At 30.5% G+C, this 18,434-nt stretch overlaps 1 protein-coding gene and 1 long non-coding RNA gene across 2 annotated transcripts in view; one reads left to right on the top strand and one right to left on the bottom strand.

Moving 5' to 3' along the window:
- The window catches only part of LOC130900786 (apolipophorins), a 35,466-nt gene extending 28,718 nt beyond the window's left edge, over positions 1-6,748 (top strand). Inside the window, exons 16-22 of the mRNA XM_057811656.1 lie at positions 1,436-1,721; positions 1,858-2,076; positions 2,138-2,638; positions 3,523-3,706; positions 3,760-4,081; positions 5,159-5,386; positions 6,546-6,748. Of these exons, the coding sequence (XP_057667639.1) occupies positions 1,436-1,721; positions 1,858-2,076; positions 2,138-2,638; positions 3,523-3,706; positions 3,760-4,081; positions 5,159-5,386; positions 6,546-6,746 (1,941 nt within the window). The 3' untranslated portion in view covers positions 6,747-6,748. The remainder of the gene's footprint in view (positions 1-1,435; positions 1,722-1,857; positions 2,077-2,137; positions 2,639-3,522; positions 3,707-3,759; positions 4,082-5,158; positions 5,387-6,545) is intronic.
- LOC130900787 (uncharacterized) lies at positions 4,764-17,531 on the bottom strand. Its single transcript, XR_009060219.1, has 2 exons — positions 17,172-17,531; positions 4,764-8,909 (listed from the first exon to the last, which is right to left on the bottom strand). It is a non-coding gene; the product is annotated as an uncharacterized LOC130900787 (long non-coding RNA).
- Positions 17,532-18,434: the final 903 nt, after the last annotated feature.

Raw genomic sequence — 18,434 nt, 5'->3', positions numbered from 1 at the left:
TATCAATTTCATCGGCATTAACAATAATTAGTTTATTGGCTTTTTTGGAATAATATACAAAAATAATACAAGCTACGAACAAAATTAGGGGTTACATCGTCTTTTCAATGATATTAATCAACTCATAGACACAGAAAAAACTATACGATGAACTTAGCAACTTTAAACGGTCAATTCTAATTGGTAAACCAGCTTTTGTTTGCCAAAAAAATCAGGAAAAGCAATCGCAGAAGACGAATCATCTCGCCCATCATTTAAAACGTTTTTACCAAGACTTCATTTATTCGAATGGGCAGAGACAATCAAATCCTGCGTACTAAACGGCTGAGACATGTTGCTCAGATATACCAACATGTCCATGCGATCCGATTCAACCAGCTATGAAGAGTTTCGTGTTAGGGATGACATGACACGAGATGGTGTCCCAGATTTGAGGCATACAGCAACAGGAGTCGACCGCCAACTCGATAGAAGCACGATTCGAAAAGGTTACCTTCCAATCGGATCCAAGATGCCCAGGACCGGGCAAAATGGTTTGGATTAAGAAGTCTTATGACTTATGACTATGAATTCAGCTGGAAATTATGTTATTTTTTCAATTAAAAAACCGAACGATGTAACCCTTAGTTGCTATTGTTGGCTATCATCCTCCGTGCTTTTTTATTTTCGTTATATTCACTTCTAATCAACTAAAACAGTGATCCGGATATTCTTTTGCCTCCGGTAGGTTCAGAGTATTTTTCTAAACGTGTCTATTCACCAGTGCATTCATAAATTAATTATTTCGAAAAAAAATCGATGAATAATAGCTGGAAGACGTCACTCAAAGCGTTTTTTAAAATTTTTGATATGTTTTTCACTAAAGCTATTTATTTTGTTTGATTTATAAGGGTTGTATGAAAAGTATTGGTAGTATCAGCCAGTTACTACCATGTTTAAATTCAGCTCTTCAAAATTTACAATCTCTTATATATTGTAATGGTGCAGAGGTTCTGGACATAGTGTCTAATTCCTGTTTCATTCACGATGATTTATTGTCTTTTAAACTTTTATCGATTTTCATAGAAATTGTTGTAGAGGACAGCCCACGTAATCTCAAAACGGCGTATTCTCATTCTTCGATCTTAAAACGCTTTTTTAAAAAATAATCTTTCATTATAAATGGCTGGAATTGATACTTCAGGGTCGAATGAACGTTGCTCTAGCTTATTGGAGATTAGACCTATCTCCCGTGGACCCCTGGTGGTCCACCTGGTCTAATTCTCAACGAAAAGTAGTGTACGAACGATTATTGCAGTGAATCGATTCATATTAATTGTGTAACTACTAATGAAAATCGTAAATCAACACTTAGAGTCGTTCTTTTAAATACAAAAACTTAGATACAATAAAAATTTTATGTCGTAGATAATTTTTCACTTATTTTTCTTTCCAGAAAATCAAACAAGAACCCGTCGACGATTTCGCGGTATTTGATAAAATAATTACGGCTAACATCAATCTGATCAAGAAAGTTTTGTTCATTCTAACGGATACAACATCAGATATTCGTCAACCGCAGATAACTCTCTCTTTAGACATCTTCAACAAGTTACCTAAACTCGTAGCTGTCAAATTCTCACCAATCGCCTACATTTTACAAGAAGATCCATCTAAAGAGATAGTAACTTTCTTATTATCACTGTTTAACAATCCGACTCAATGGATTCCTCCATTCCAACGTAAGTATCGATTTTTTAGTATCTAAGAAGGTAAATAGTCTTCATTTAACCGTAATAGGGTCAGGTATAACGCCTTTGTTTGTGATAGTTCATTTCGAGCCATTAATTCCGTTAAAAAAAGACAATATTTTTGCAGTGTTCGCAATGACAATTGAAGGACAATACATCTTCACTTTCGATGGAAAATACTTCAACTTCCCAGCTAACTGCAAATACTTATTAGCTAGAGACGCGTTTAATGGTAACTTTACAATTATTGGTACTTACTCCAATGGTCATTTAACTGCTATATCATTGGCCGATCAACATGATTCTGTTACCGTAAACGAGAACGGACAAGTGACCCTCAACAACGGTAAGTACTCGAATTATTTCTATTTAAAAACTGTGTCGATAGAAAAAAAATTTTTTTTCAGCTCATGTAGAACTACCTATTCGAAAATCAGGACTCAGCGTTTACAGAGACTACTATATGGTATATCTTACTTCGAAATCTGGTGTTACAGTAGCTTGTACACCAACGTTGAGAGGATGTGGTTACTTCATCTCAGGTTTCTACCACGGACAAATCAAAGGTCTTCTTGGTAAAGGTAACAACGAACCTTACGACGACTTCACCGCCGCCAATGGAAAGATCGTAACATCTGAAAGCGACTTTGGAAATTCGTACAAAATCGGAAATTGTAAACCCGTCGTTGTACCTGCAGCCGGACCGGTGAACGCCGAATGTACCAAACTGTTCGATTGGGAATCGCCGATGAGATTGTGCTATCCTTTCGTCGATACAGAAACGTTCAAAGCAGCTTGTACAGCAGGACTGGCATCCAACACACCAAACATCTTACAATCCGTAGCTGCTTCCTATGTAGCCAGTTGCTTACGGCATAACATTTTCGTATCAGTTCCACCTAATTTACGTAAGTTTTTTAATCATATTCGAATAATACAACGTTAATAAACTGCCTAACAACGTTGCCTCGTGTTATGTTGTCAAACTCTTCTTTTTTTATACGCTCCATGTGATTTTTAAGTGACATAACCTGCAAACAATTTGGAAGAAACAAATGCTGGTGTACTATACAGACCATTTGCTTTGCTGTTTCCAAAAAACTGAACTTATCCACCTCCTTGACGGTTTATTATGCCCTTATTGAGTCGTATCTCCGATATACCCTTCAAACTACAAAAGAGAGTTGTTAGATACTCGGAATAAACAGCAGGGACTTTTTTAAAAGATTTAAAATTCTGACTTTGAATCCGTTAGACTAATTCGTAAGTACGTTTCTCCAATTTCAGAAAAGTCGTTGCACGGCTATTCACTTAGGAACGCGCAGCACGACCTTTATCAACCCACTCTACGTTCAGAATTAGTTAAGGGCTCAATACTTTACAATACAAAAAATGCACAATCACTTGCCGATTGAAATCATATCGATATCATTTTTATCCGCATTTCGCAATAATTTGAGGGCATATTTACTGGAAAGTGCCTTCTACTCTTCCTTCTATTAATCATAATAAAATTTGAATCCGGGCATGAGGCATACTGGTTTAATTTTGCTATGGACTTCTTCTGCATATGGAAATTCCACTGGCTTAATAAAGAAATGAAATAGCTGATAAACTCGCTAAATAGGGAACAGACAATCCCTTCGTGGGACTTGAACCCTTCTGTTGTATCGGCTACGGAACAAGAGAAATCTCGTAACCTCATGAGGTTGTCCATTTCGATGAATAATTTCAATTGATTAGATTTTTTGTGAGATTTGAGACAGAAATAATAATTTTCGATGTTCAATAGTGAAATGTACAAATGGACAAACACCTCGTTCAGTTGGAGACAAATTCAGCGTCAAAGTACCAACTAATGCCGCCGATATCGTTCTTTTGATAGACACCGTTAAACAGAACCAAGTAGTCTACAATGAATTGATTAAACCATTAATTCAAGAGGTTATCAAAGAATTAGCTACTAAAGGAATTACGTAAGTAATATACTTACCTATATATCGAAAAATTACGAAAATATATATTTCAGTGACGTCGATATTCACCTAATCACCTACGGAGGGGAAAATCATTCACCTAGTCACGTTACCGTCGGTGGAAAATTAACTTACAAAGGAAAATTACCTGATTTAAAATTCGTCGACCCGCCCAAAAACGATTTCAACGTTGCCGGATTAACCAAAACCGTCGAAGCACTACATAGTATTTTGAAAGACGTGGAATTAGCTCTAGGACAAGATCTTCAAGCTAGAACTTACACGGAAGGTTACAAATACCCATTCCGAGCTCACGCCGCGAAGACCATAATCGCCGTAACGGGTAAACCGTGTGAAGTTGGAAAACTATATCCGGTAAGTAATTATTTTTTAATAAAGCCTTTTTATTCATATGGTTGTCTTAGATATTGATGCAATTAGTTAGAAGCGTTCTTCTTCTCAAACTATGCGTCTGATTTAGCGCTGACTTCTATACGCCCTTTGAGGAGTATAATTGGGACATCGTGTCCTATTCCATCCATTTTTTTTCAAACATTTCACTCCCCAACAAGTATTTTTCTATCCCCTTTCCATTTCGTTCTAATTCTTGGATGATTGCTTAACTTCTTGATAATTTTCTTTATTTTTTTTAGAGAATTTGCTTTTATTCTAATTGTCTTTTTTTCATCCATGTTCTATCTGTAATTATTGACTTTTTCCCTCGAAATAAGCTTCGTCTTTACCTTCTATATTCGTCGATTTAAGACTTTGTGTCCTCCTCTATCTATTTTGTTTAAACCTTCCCTGGCAAGTATTTTTCTATCCCCCATTTCTCATATAATTCTTCTTCATCAATTTCTGTATTTCTCTTAGTGTTTACCCACCTCATTTACCTTTCCTTTGTTGTATCGTTCTTATTTTAATTGCCTTTTTTGTATCTATGTTCTATCTGAAATTATCGACTTCGTCGTTCAAAATAGACCTTCTGTATGCCCTTTAAGATGTCGAATTGGAACTTTGTGTCCTCTTCCATCCATTTTTTCATTTCTCTCTATTATTTTTGGGAATTCGTTCTTATCTGAATTGACTTCTTTGTGTCTATGTTCTATCTGAAATTATCGAGTTTTTCCTTCAAAGTAGGCGTCAGCGCTGCCTTCGTTATTTCCTTTGAGGAGTCCAAATGGGATTCCGTGTCATGTTCGATCCATTTTTTCAAACTTTTCTTTCACAGGCAAGTATTTTCCATCACCTCTTTTTCTTATACAATTCTTCATCATCATTTTCTGTGTTTTTCTTAGTGTTCACTAACCTCATTTTCCTTTCCTCCGTTGTTTCATTCTCATTTAAATTGTCTTTTTTTGCGTCCATCCTGCAAGTATGATTATTGACTTTTCCCATCCATAAAATTTGTAATACATCGAAATATGTTGTTATTATTTTTTGTTTTTTCAGCTACAGAAACTTAGAACTTTATTATTCAAGAACAATCAAATCTCCATACACTTGTTCACTCCATTCGAAAATTTCCACGTCAAAGACCAGAAGAAAACGTCTGATGTGATTGGTTTCAACAGCGAACACGTTTTCACGTTTAGTCAAGGAAAGAAAAAACCAGATGGCTCAGCCGAACTTTATAAAGACCTTCAATACGATGATTATTGCGTTGATTTTACTGTTAAGGTAAATTTTTTGCCAATTCCAAGTTTTTAAGTACAACGTATCTCGATTGGTTTTTATTGAGTTATGAATGAATGAATAATAATCGATTATTCGTTACGATTATAAACTAAATGAACCAATCATACTATGTCAGCCTAAACGTATCCAAATCCTGTCTTATTCCAATCCGAATTTGGAGTTAAGATCAATGCTTCAATTTTGGAGAATACGATGTTGATGTGTGTTGATACGGCTTAAAAAAATTCTCTATAATTGTCGACTTCGCCGTTAAAACATTCTACTAGGTGAAGGGTTGCTTCGTTGCTACATTACGCGATTTCGACAGCAGATTTGGTTTATGAATCATACTTACATACATACCAGAGATATTCCTAACTTTTTGACAAACCATGTCTTGCTGATCACTTCAGTTATCATAGGAACAGAATTGCATTTTCTTATCTCTGGAAACGCTTGTAACTGGCTTGTTTTGGCCGTGTTCGCGAGTTTCTGGTATCCCCATGAACGATATCTTCAAATCCATTCCATCCGGTCCATTTTTTTAAATTCGAAGATATATCATCACCACGTGAACCACGTCCGAAGACACAACAGTCAACTGGGAAGGTTATGGTTTCAGTTTTTTTGAGATGCGCATGAAATATCGTTTATCAACCATCTCCAAATGGGAGAGAAAAACTACCGTTTTACTAAAACAATGCAGCGAACGAATTACACTTCGAATCGCTTTCTCATCCACCGTATAATCCAGATCTGGCCCCCAGTGACTACTGGCTATTCGCTAATCTCAAAAAAATGCTCACCGTTGAAAAATTCAGCTCAAATGAGAAGCATTCGCTAAAACTGAAGCCATTGAGAAGTTAGAGAAGCGTTGGAATGATTGTATTGCTTTTGAAGGAGATTACATTGATAATTAAATTGATTTTTGGCAAAAAAAATGTGTTTTTCTTAGTTAGTCACACGACTTATTGAATGATGTGGTATTTCGAAGCGATTCATTTGGATTTTAAATCATTTTCCTTCTTTTTGAGAGACTTTAAAAGATTCAACGTCATAAATATGATCAATTTCTAATTTCAAATGGTTAATTTTATCATGAATTATATAAATAATATTATAAACACCTTATTGTTGTTTGATTAAATGTTTTTTATTTTAGAATCGTGGTAACGTTTTTGTTTCAAACAACTTCTTAGATGCCAAAGCCGATCAACGCAAAAATTTTGCTCACGTAGCCGCTTACAATGTTGTAGACACGATCGCCAATTACCAAGAAGGTTTAGATTGTGAATGTAGAGTTGTATCGCCGATGTCAGCAAAAAATATTTGCTCAGAATCATATGTTCCAAAGAAAAACTAAAGGTATGGTTTTTATTGTAATTTTACTTAAATTTTTATACTATTATATAACATATAAAATTAAATGTAGAAAATATTACAAAATGCACTTTGGGTTTTAACATATAAGAAGTTAGGTTAGAATATGCTAAGTTAGTAACCAAAATCTGTTTTTATTGTCTTGGTCTTACGGTTTCAATAAAAAAAAAACAAATTTTCTTTTATATATCATTATATAAATCAGTTTTAGTAAATTTGTTTATAAAATTATTTTTTGTTCTAGAAAAAAGGGCTCATAAAGTCTGAAACCGACGAGCAGTGATGTAATTTACTTTATATAAGACTATAATAATATTAAGTTATCTGTTTAGTTATATTATATATATATTATGTTTTTTACAACATGGTATTGATAATTGTATAAATTATATTTATATAATTACTTCATACAAAATTAATAAATAAAAAATATTAATCTAGTCGTTTTCTTTCAAAAATAAAAAAATTAATTTTGAATCAAAATCGTCTCATTAAAAATCTGTTCCCACCCCCACAAGTTTCACTAAATCCTTATAGATACAAATTTACCTTTAATTTTACATTTAATTACATTAACTATGATAAGTACTTCATTGTTATTAAAAAAATGTTTTTTGTAATCAAAACAAACAAAACTAATATCTTTTCATATTATAAAACGAATTATTATCTACTTAATATATAAATACCTTATGGTAAAATGAAGAAACAACAAATAAACTTTACACTTGTGTCCTATAAAGATATTCAACAACTGTATAACCACTCCACTTATCTTTTTACATTGATTCTTTAATTTTTCTATTTCACATCTCCTCTATAGCGCAAAATGATTCCTACTTTATCGATGTACAGCGCGACAAAATACATTTAAACATAGATTACATAGAGACAAAATATTTTATTTATTCATAGCATGTAATTCGCGATTCTGGTAGAAAAAAAATAAACCTACTTCATATTTAATTTTTAGTTAACCTTTTTACTTTTCTATTATCTATGATCTGTCAATCGATTGAAATTGAAACATGACGTGTCCAGTTCGTTGACTTTTGAATTTTGTTTATGTTATGTAATTAGAAAATAATGAAAAATGAATTATATAAACTACCTAATAAATAAATTAGTTTCATATTTATAAGATATCCTTTTTTTAAATGTTTTTTTACTATTAAATAGCCATTGAAAGTTTATACTTTCGTAAAAGCATCAACATAACATATTTTTTATGTATAAGAAAGTGTCTCTCAAATAAATTACTCCCAACATGTTTTCTTTACCCCTGTAAACAAAACGATAACATACAACCTGTTGTTGAAAGTGTTGATATTCCAGACGTGTGCTTCTTCTGTTGCTACGCCACTCTAATACAAATAAATAGAAAAAAAAAATAATTGCTTTTTAAACAAACATATTTTTTTGAAATTGTAATTGCACGACGTATCTTTACGGTTACCGAACAGCTGAAACTTGTTGATAAAAGTATTTTCAACCCTTTTTATGTGTTTAACTCAATTTTAATAAAACCCCATCTTGATTTTATATTTAGTGACTGAGTGTATATATCATCAAGTCGACAGGTGGATTTTTATGATGAAAGAAATAATAAAAATATTTTGTTTATTTGGATCTATATATTTTTATATATCCAATTAAAACAAGTGTATTTTTTATTAATTTTTAAAATTAGAATCTGTTCATTAAATTGCTTTTAATTCGATGTGTTTATCTAGTCTTCTTCTTTTTTATTGTTGACAATAGCTAAACCAAACAACTAATAACCACAGTTTATCATAAAGAAAACAAAACAACATGAAGTTACAGAATAAATGGGGGTGAAAAATTGATATTATTATTAAAGGTTTTTGTTTTTTTATTTTTAACATTATTTATAAATTGAAATATTTTATATTGTCTGCACGTTCTTAATAATATCATATGGTTCGTAACATAACCTAAATGCACTTTAACCTTACGATTAAATTAAATATAGACCTTGCGAGCTCTCCTGCTTTATGTTATGTGTTCGAAGTAATTATAAAACTTTTTTTTAATTTTCTTATATGCATGTCTTAGCATGCACCGAACACGTGTTGGCGTCGTCGAAAGAATGGATGAAAAAATAGACACAAAAACGTCTAGAAGTCTGAAAAAAAAACGTAAACTATACTATATACACACATTAGGCCGTCTCATATTTACATGAATTATTTCTATAACCCAGCTGTGGAGTAATTTCATTGTTTTTTCGACAGGCTCGCGACTGTTTTTAGAAGTACTGTCCGGGGGTATATATGGAAATATTAAATTTATCATTATACGTAAAAAAAACGTATTTTTAAATCACTACGAAGTTGGAATTTCACTCAAGACGTTCTTAATAAGAACGAAAACATAAAAATTAGATAATATATTGCTATTACAAGTGAATTAGTCCGTAGATACAATTTTTATGTAGGTAATTTGATCACGTGTTCAAATGTACCAGGTGGTCAAGAACGGTCATATCTCAAGAACGGATTGAGTTACAGCTTCAGAAAAAAAAATATACTAAAAGTGGCCCCGAGAAACTCGTAGATATTATATCTAAAATCTCAAGTCTACCGCTAGAGAGCGGATTTGCAAAAATTAAATCATAAAAACAAAATTTCTCAGAATTTACCCAATCAAGTCGCACTTTATATACGACGACTGAATTCTTCAACAAAATCCTCGCATTTTTCATTCAACAAATTTTAGTCTATCTCTTCAAATGTAAGGTGGGGGAGATGGGATCATTTTTATGAAAAAATGCCTGAAGTCCGGTTCTGCTTATCGGATTTTTATGAACTTGTTGTTTGGAAGAGCTTTTGTTCAATAATACAAAATATATACATTCCAAACAAATTAATTAGCAACGTGAGTGATATGGGGCGTTCAAATTGTCTTCCATCATTTTTTATACATGAAATCAGTCGCTGATGGGTGGTTAGTTTCAATTTCTTCCATTGAAGAAGATGATATGATTGATAAATACAAGAGGCAATACGAAGTATTTCAATGGCATATTATAGTCTTTTTTTGGGCCCCTCCCTCCTGCACGTAGCCTTCTCCATGACTCTTCCCCCCCCCCTGCACGATGCTACTTGGTTTTATTTCACAATATTTTTTGTTTTCTATTATATATTTATTAAGAAAATATTAACAATTCAGAATTTTTTAAACAATGTAATTATGATTCAAATAAAATCATTTTTTTAAATAAAATTTCATCTGAAAAAATCAAAGTAGCTTTGCTCTCACCTCCTCCCACCCGTCACATGACTCATCGTAGTATTTGAACTTATCCCTCCCCCCTCTTGACCGAGCTACGTGGTTTATGGACGCTCTCATTGTTAGTAATACTAGTTTTACATTTAAATTACGCCATCTAGCGGCATTAATAAGATAATTCAAATTACTGCAAGTAGATCAATGTAATAACTTTCGGTTAATTTAATTTACTTTTAAGTTACCCAACCGGTATATGTGTAAGAAATATCTGATATTCATTATGCAACTATGACAACCTGAGAAAACTATGACCGTAGGCAAACAGATGTGACGTGTGAAAATATGAATTACGAAGTATTGAAACGAGAGTAGTACGGCGTACATAAATTAAAAACGACACTACTTTCTACTAGCCAATAGATGCTTTATAAGCTACCACTTTGTTTAAAATTATGAAATAACCACGCGAGGGTCAATTTCCTGTGAAATTAATGACAAAAAACCCTGCTAAATGGAGCAAGGTCACTTATTTATTTTTAAACTTCAGTGACCCCTCATAGCGCATTCAAATGTTCAGAAAACTAACGTGATAAGTTAATTCTTCTAATAGGGAGAAGTTATAACATCTGGTTAACATTAGAAAATGTTCACATTCGGTAGACAGCTAAACACACTTGAATGTCTCTAAAACAATTTGTTTAGATCATTTGTCATTGTATCATCTAGAACCTATTGAAAAAAACATTTTTGAGGTTAAGTTCTTCGAATTCTAGTCGAATTTCGAAATATGCCGATCAGTATCAACTGTATATTACAATTAATTTCGTTTTTTTTTTCTTATTTTTAATGAAAAATAATCATTTTAAATTGGTAGTTGACTATTTTTTAAAGCTAATTGAAATAGACCATTTAATTGAATTGAATAACTTGGAACTGGTCACATAGCAAATCGATTAATTAATTATGAGTTAATAGTTTCAAATGTATAACGTAATTTACGTTGTCATATCTTTCAGTTTTCTAGGAATATAACGATGTTGTTTCAAATGGATTCAATATTCTGCAACTTTTTTATGTTGCCAAGTTATTTGTAATGTTTATAACCTCATAGTTATTTCTAGTATATTAACAAATTTGAAATTATAAAATAATAGTGAATTTTTTTCATTTTTCAGTTTAAATTATTAAAAAACACTAATTAAAAAAAATTGTATCGAAAAAACATTTATTTCTATTTGCAAGTATAATGAATCAAGGCAACATAGCAAGTAATTAAATTTATTTTGTGGTAGCTGGGCACGTAGATTCCCTTGTGTTTACCTAATATGGCGGCAATTTGAACCTAAATCATGTATAGTGAATAATTAAAATAAGGAAATAAATGAAAATTTGATTTTGAATTCACTTAGTTTTACTAATAATTTTCAATAGCTGATATTTTTTATATTTAAATCTCTCAATTATAGTAAATATTGATCTTAACCTATAAAAAATTGTCATGTTTACGATATAAATAATAATTTACAACGTTGCCAGACTTTAATTATGAATAGAGTATATCGTCACTTGAGATCAGAACTAACCAATGTCACATTTCTAAAATTTTACAGGAGAGACTTTTTTGTGTATAAACGAAAAACCTTTTGAAGTATTTTACTCTAATTTTAATCCAATCGCTATTGGGGGGGCTAAAACAAAATAGTATATAACACACTTTACCTATTATATAGTTTTTAAAAACTAATGGACATAGGCTACCTAACGCAAGTTGGATACATATTCTATGTCCATCACTGGATATAAGATACTGGGGATTTGGTCTGGATTTGGAAATACATTGGACATAGAATAGTTCATAATTTTAATTTTTAACTTTTGGACTATGCAAAGTTTAATTATTAAGCTATAATAGTATTGTTTCAAATTATTAATTTGTTTATGAATGAATTCTAAATCTATATAATATATAAAAGTGTGTTTGGTATATATAAGATTATTAATTCCCAAATTAATAGGTAATAGTAAATTATTTACTTTTGTAATTTTTATGTCTTCTGTTTTAATTGTCTTGTAAATAAGTAGTAATATTAGTATCGTTGACAGCTTCATTTTTCTGTAACAAATTCTTAGTTTTAGTTTTAGGTTTTCTAATTATGTTTTTATGACAAGTTCCCTTGTCTGTTTCTAACAATATACCGGAGTTTTTTACGATTTCTGCTTTTTTAAATTTAGGTCTTGATTTTCATAACAGAGTGGATCATTTCTGTTTTCATTTCATTTATTTATTCTTTTTTCTTTAATGTTAGCGTTTCTATCTTTAACTTTTTTATATAATAATTTTGACGTTTCTTTATGATTTTGTATATAATTGGATATTATTAAATGATCGTCTAAATCAAATGGATCGGAGTTGTTTATATATGACCTTTAATAATTTCAAATGGTGTAAATTGCGTTACAGAGTGAATTGAATTATTATATGCTAATATTGAATGTTTTATCAATTGATCAGGTGTTAAATCTTTGTTATTTTCTTTTATGCATCTAAAATGTTCAATTAAACTGGAATGAATTGGCATTACTGTTTTTAGACGTTGTATAATGTAACTCAATTTTATGTAGTTTGCAAAAATCTTGTAGGTCGTTGTTCTTGAACTCTGAACCACAATCAGCTGTAATTTTGTAAGGTAAACCGTGATGAGTGACATAATTTAATATATTATCAACAACTGAGGTTCCATTCACACTTGACATTGAATATGCTTGACCCTAACGAGAAATAGATACATTTTCTCGTTATTGTTGAATATGAAAGATTTATTATCTTAATAACATTGATATATTAAATCAAATTTAATTGAAGGGTTTATATTATATTTATTCATTTAACACAATTTACAATTATAATTTTCGGTAATTATTTTTTCGTTTTCTTTCAAATAATTAAAATTATGAATTTCATATTGGTTTGTTTCTAAAGGATAAACACTAAGAGGCTCATTCAAAATTATATAAATTGTCTTAAACGTTTTCATTTGTGTTACAATGATTATAATTTAAATTTATTTATATTATTTTCATTTTTCATCAGTTGAATAAGCAAAGTTATGAATTAAATTATTAAATTTCTTATATATATATTCTAATTAATAATAACTTTTTATTATTATTGTTTCTAAAAGTTTACTAATTTTTTTTTAATATATTTTACTTATTTTTTATCTATTAATTCTAAATCTTATTTATTCTTATAACATAATAATAAAAAAGAAAGAAAGGTCTTTGTATAAAAATCCATATTATGATTTCTTGAATTGCGTACCGTACCGTACTACGTTTCCAAAATAGTTCTTCAATTAAACATTCATTTGGTATAGCATTTAATTTTCTATTGAAATATTTTGAACTTATTTCATTATTATTTCTATCAAATTCTTTGTTAATTGTTTCATAATTAATAACAATTTTCTCATTTTCATTATTCGTATCTCTTTTACTAATTATATTATTTTTATTTTGTATGTCCAATATATTTGTATTTAATTCAGGTTTTATGACATAAAATTCTTTTTCTAATATATCATTATCTATTTTTATAACATCATTTATTATATCTTTTTCTTCCATTGTCTCATCATTATTTATTTGATTTATTTTTCTATTTAATTCTATTACATTTTCATTCATTTTTAATTCATCTAATTCCGTATATTTTAATTCTACGTTTAATTCCACTTTATCAAATAATTCTAATTCTCCTTTTGTATCATTATTCATTTCTCCTATCATTATAATATTTTCTTCTGAATTCTTTTCTGTTACATTTAATTTATCTTTTTCTACTTCATCAAATAATTTACTGAGATCTGGTTCTAATTGGTCATTTATTTCTTTACAATGATTTAATTCTTTCATTTTTATGAATTTTTGGTGATGAATTATTAGATGTAAAATTAATTTCAATAATTTTTTCACTGGGTTCTGATTCGTTAGATTCTATAAAATTTTCAAAGAATGTTAATGGATCATTAGGAGTAAAATTTATTTCTTCCGTTTTTGATTCTTTTTCCCGACGCTCTTTTCGAAAATTTACGGTTTGATCATTATTTTCTTCTAGCTCAAATAAATGTTGGAAATCAATTACCTCTTCTTCTTCTTCATTATCTTTATAATTATTATTGTATAACTCTTCTGATGTAAAATTTGGCTCCTCATATCGTGATTGGAAATATCTAGTATTGTTTGCATTATTATTATTATTATTATTATTATTATTATTATTATTATTATTATTAAGATTTACACGTCTACTAGGTTTATCAGAAAAATTTCTCGATGTCGTAGACATCGGTTCTGGTCTTGGCTAACGGTTTGCAGGTATTTGGTTTGGACGGAAAACATTTTTCCTGGTACCAAATACTTGTGCGTTTGTCGGATAGTTTTGCCTTCTTTGTGGCATGGGATTTACATTTATCGGTTGACTAGGAAAATTATTATAATTGTTATTATTATTATTATATCTTTCGTTATTATAATTATAGTTGTTATTATATCTTTTATATCTTTGATTATTGTCAAATTGGTATCTGTTATAATTATTATTATAATGTTGATAGTAGGGATTGTTATTATTATTTCTATTATTATTTATTGAATTAGTTTTAAAATTATTATTGTTGTTGTATCTAACTCTAGGCTCATAAAATTGGCCGTAAAGTTTTTCAAAGTTCTCGAACTCATCAACATAAGCCATAGCTTCCTGTAGTAAAGAGTTAGGCTTTTTCAAGTACATATTATTGCGTATGGTACCTGAACATCCTGCTATAAAGGTGTTCGTTAATTCTTGTAATACGCAATCTAAATCACGTCTATCTGCAAAGCATTGTATCAACGCTTCTTTTAGTTTAAACCAGGTACTTAATTCTATCCTATTTCCTACCATTAATTCAGCTTTGTCAATTAATTTTTCTTGGATACATTCCAAGACATGATTGTTAATATCTTGATCATTATAGATCGAGTACGTTTCTATTAGATTTTCACATCTGTTAATAAATTTGTTTAAAGTATTTTCATTTCCATCATAAGATTTGATATTTTCTAATTTAAGTTTAAATAATTCCCAATTTAGGGTTTTCGGATTTGAAGTTGCCATTTTTTCTGAATTCTCTTTTAAGTTTAGATTACAAAATGTATTTAATAAGTTATCTAAATCGTTCATAAAAATAATATTCAAAATTATTAGATTATCTCTTCCTTATTCAAAGTTTGATAAGGATAGATAATAAAAGGAGTAAAAATAATAAGGAAACTTGGCACTTACAGCTATCTGAAGTCCTGAAGTTCCTCGTTGAACACGTAGATCTAGTGCTGCTGTACTGAAGTACGTAGTCGGAATTTTTTATCGTGAAAAATCGCGACCGCACTAATCCGAATGACTGCGCCAATTATAATTTTCGGTTTTCGAAAATTATTTTTAAAAAATTTATTTTACATAAAATACAAAATATTTTTATGTAGTTGAATGAATATAATTAATCTCAAGAACGAACTAACTATAAACATTGCTAAGTTGTTTACAATAAGTCATATTGTAATTGCGTTTTATAAAATGTCCTTCAAGAATTTTCTACATGTAACTCGTAATTACAAAGAACATTTTAATCACTAATTAATAACACCATTGTATAATAAAAACAATTTTCCAAAAAATAGGTAAACACAAGGTGCTAAATTAGTTTTTTAATAATAGTAATAAATACAAAGAAAAATTATGCATACAACATTTATATTTAAAAGCGATTCCGTGAGGCCTGCAAGATATTAAGGAAAAAGAAATATAGTTACAGAAATATTAACACAACTTTTTTCAAATAATGCCTAATTAATACAAAAACAACGCCAAGTCCTCCAAAATAAACAGGACATGAAAAAGAGACAATGACCATTATTCACTATCAGAATCATAATTCTGTTCTGCTTACTTACAAAATGGTAGATTCCGAAAGAACTCATGATGTGACTTACCAATAACACCCTTTTCACAAAGGAATATCAAATGATAGTATTTTTTTTTGGTAAGTGGGATAGGTTTGTTATACAATGTCTTTAATTTGTATTCATGGGTAACGCTTTTCATTTTTTTTTCTACCCTTCTCTAGCAGATTTAAAATTATAAATGACTCTTGTTTATAACTGTATTTCAATAAGATACAATCAGGATGATCCGGAGAAGTCTTCATTATTTTTATTTTGTTCCAGTTGATTTTTTCATTCGCTGTCTTTTTCACTATTTATGGTGGTTTTCAACTGTAGGTTCTTTAAATCGAAAATTGAATCCTGAGATACTTCGTGAACGGTATAATGTTTTTTTCTTTTAGCAGTTCTTACCAGTGTGTACCACTGATCAGGTGTTGCTATCGGAATATTTCTGGCTGCCTTTTCTCTTACGCTATGGACGCAATCTCCTTCTGATTGCATATGACCTCGTTCAAAGTATGTATGATTTATAACAATGTTATACTTTTGTGAAACATAGTTGTACAGGTAAAATAAATTTTTATTTCTATTCTGCCCTGCACAATTATCAGAGTAGAAACAAAATTCTTTAACGCCTTTAGCAATATGCTCTTTTATAAACATAAGAATACAGCTTCCTATTTCAGAGGAGCTCCTTTTCGCGACACATTCGTACCACATAAAGCAGTTACAGTCCTTGGAAGATAAGTCGAACACAATGAAATCGAATGTAGATAGCTTAAGCTTGTAATAAGCTAACCCTACCTTTGATTTTGGAACGGGTAATATCTGTTGTAAATCAAAGGCAGCCGCATACATTTGAATATTAACTAGGGCCTTCTCTTTGTCAGAATTCTTTAGATCCCTGGCAATATTTTTGTTTTGAATGTGAATTTGGTACTCATGTTCTAAATCTATCTTTTCATCTGGTGTAGAGTTTTCGTATTTGTGACAATATCGCATAAATCTTTTTTTGGTTGATGAAATGACAGGTTGAAATCGTTCTTAAAAATGTCTCTGTACATGCTTTCAGTAGCAGGTCGAGAAATGTTGTTTTCCTCACAATAATCAATGTAAAGGTTATACATTTTTGCTACATTTAATGTTCATGGCAAATATAAACGAGAAGAGTTCTTACTTGTTTTTTGATGCTCTTCCTCTCCTATCTTCTTTTACCACCCCAGCGCTTCCTAGCTTATTAAAAACTGTTTTCACCACTTGAGCACTTATATTTAATGTGTTGATAAAAAATGTCTTGCAAACTTGGATCTTGGTTTGCTCAATAGGCAAACAATACGTGTAAGTAAATGATCGCCTACTTATAGTTTCAGCAGATTCTTCATTAATTGGTCTTCTGCGTTGTCTCATTTTGTTTTTGTACTCAACATAGTTTGCTATAAAATCCCTTTGTGTGTTGACGTTTGCTAAAGCCCAGAATTCTTCAAATACGACAATCCCTCTTTTTCTGTAATTTCTGTAATCTAACCTAACCTAACATAGACTATCAGTGGCACTTAGGCTTCTTCTGCACCAAATATTATATCGTTGTGTGACATAGACTTCTAACTATTATTAGATTTGTGAGCCGATCGAGCGCTCTGCAGTTAGACTACTTCTGCACTGAACGCTGGAGTATGAGTTCAGTATGGTGGCGCCAGAAGCTAATTTCGAGAAATTTTGGACATAGACTAGTTCTGATCTCAGGTGACGATATAATATATATTTATAACTAATATTTGTAGAATAAGATGCAGCGTTGCCAAATTTGTGTAATATCACGATTATATCTAACAATTAATATCATAGTTTGAAAAAAAAATGTCGATATATTCAATAAAACACCTTGTATATTATTTTCATAATATTTACGCGTAATAACTCATCATTCAACCTTTTTTTTTCTGACAACGTACGCATTGTTTTATAAACAACAACCATAAGTCTTTTGAACTTTCGAAAAACAAAAAAAAATTAGATCTGATATAACTAACTGTTGGTAGTAAAGTTCTGGTATATCAAATTACTTTCGTTAATGCCCTTTTTTCTCTCAAATTGCCGAGTGTTAACCCCGTCCAAGTAAAAACATTCAATTACCACATGTGACGGGTGAATTTAAAACTAAAAACGGGTAAACGCAGTGGAACATTTGATCTCGAGTCATCTCGTTTATTTGTCGGATTCTTGTTAGATGTCTCTCCGAAGTCAGGGACGTCCGCATAGGATAGTTGGAAGGGTCATAAGTGTGCCGAGTTTCAATCATTACCGTAAATCGAATCAAAGGTATTATGAGGTTAAGTTATTTCAAAAGAAAATTTATGGGGGGGGGGTAGTTTAGAACAATGAGAAAAAAATTATTAATATAAGAAATATTTCAAATAATTAGATCGAAATGTGATTGCTT

The sequence above is a fragment of the Diorhabda carinulata genome, chromosome X (genome assembly GCF_026250575.1).
Source record: "Diorhabda carinulata isolate Delta chromosome X, icDioCari1.1, whole genome shotgun sequence".
NCBI classification, from domain to species: domain Eukaryota; kingdom Metazoa; phylum Arthropoda; class Insecta; order Coleoptera; family Chrysomelidae; genus Diorhabda; species Diorhabda carinulata.
This window is presented reverse-complemented; position numbering and strand designations above follow the sequence as displayed.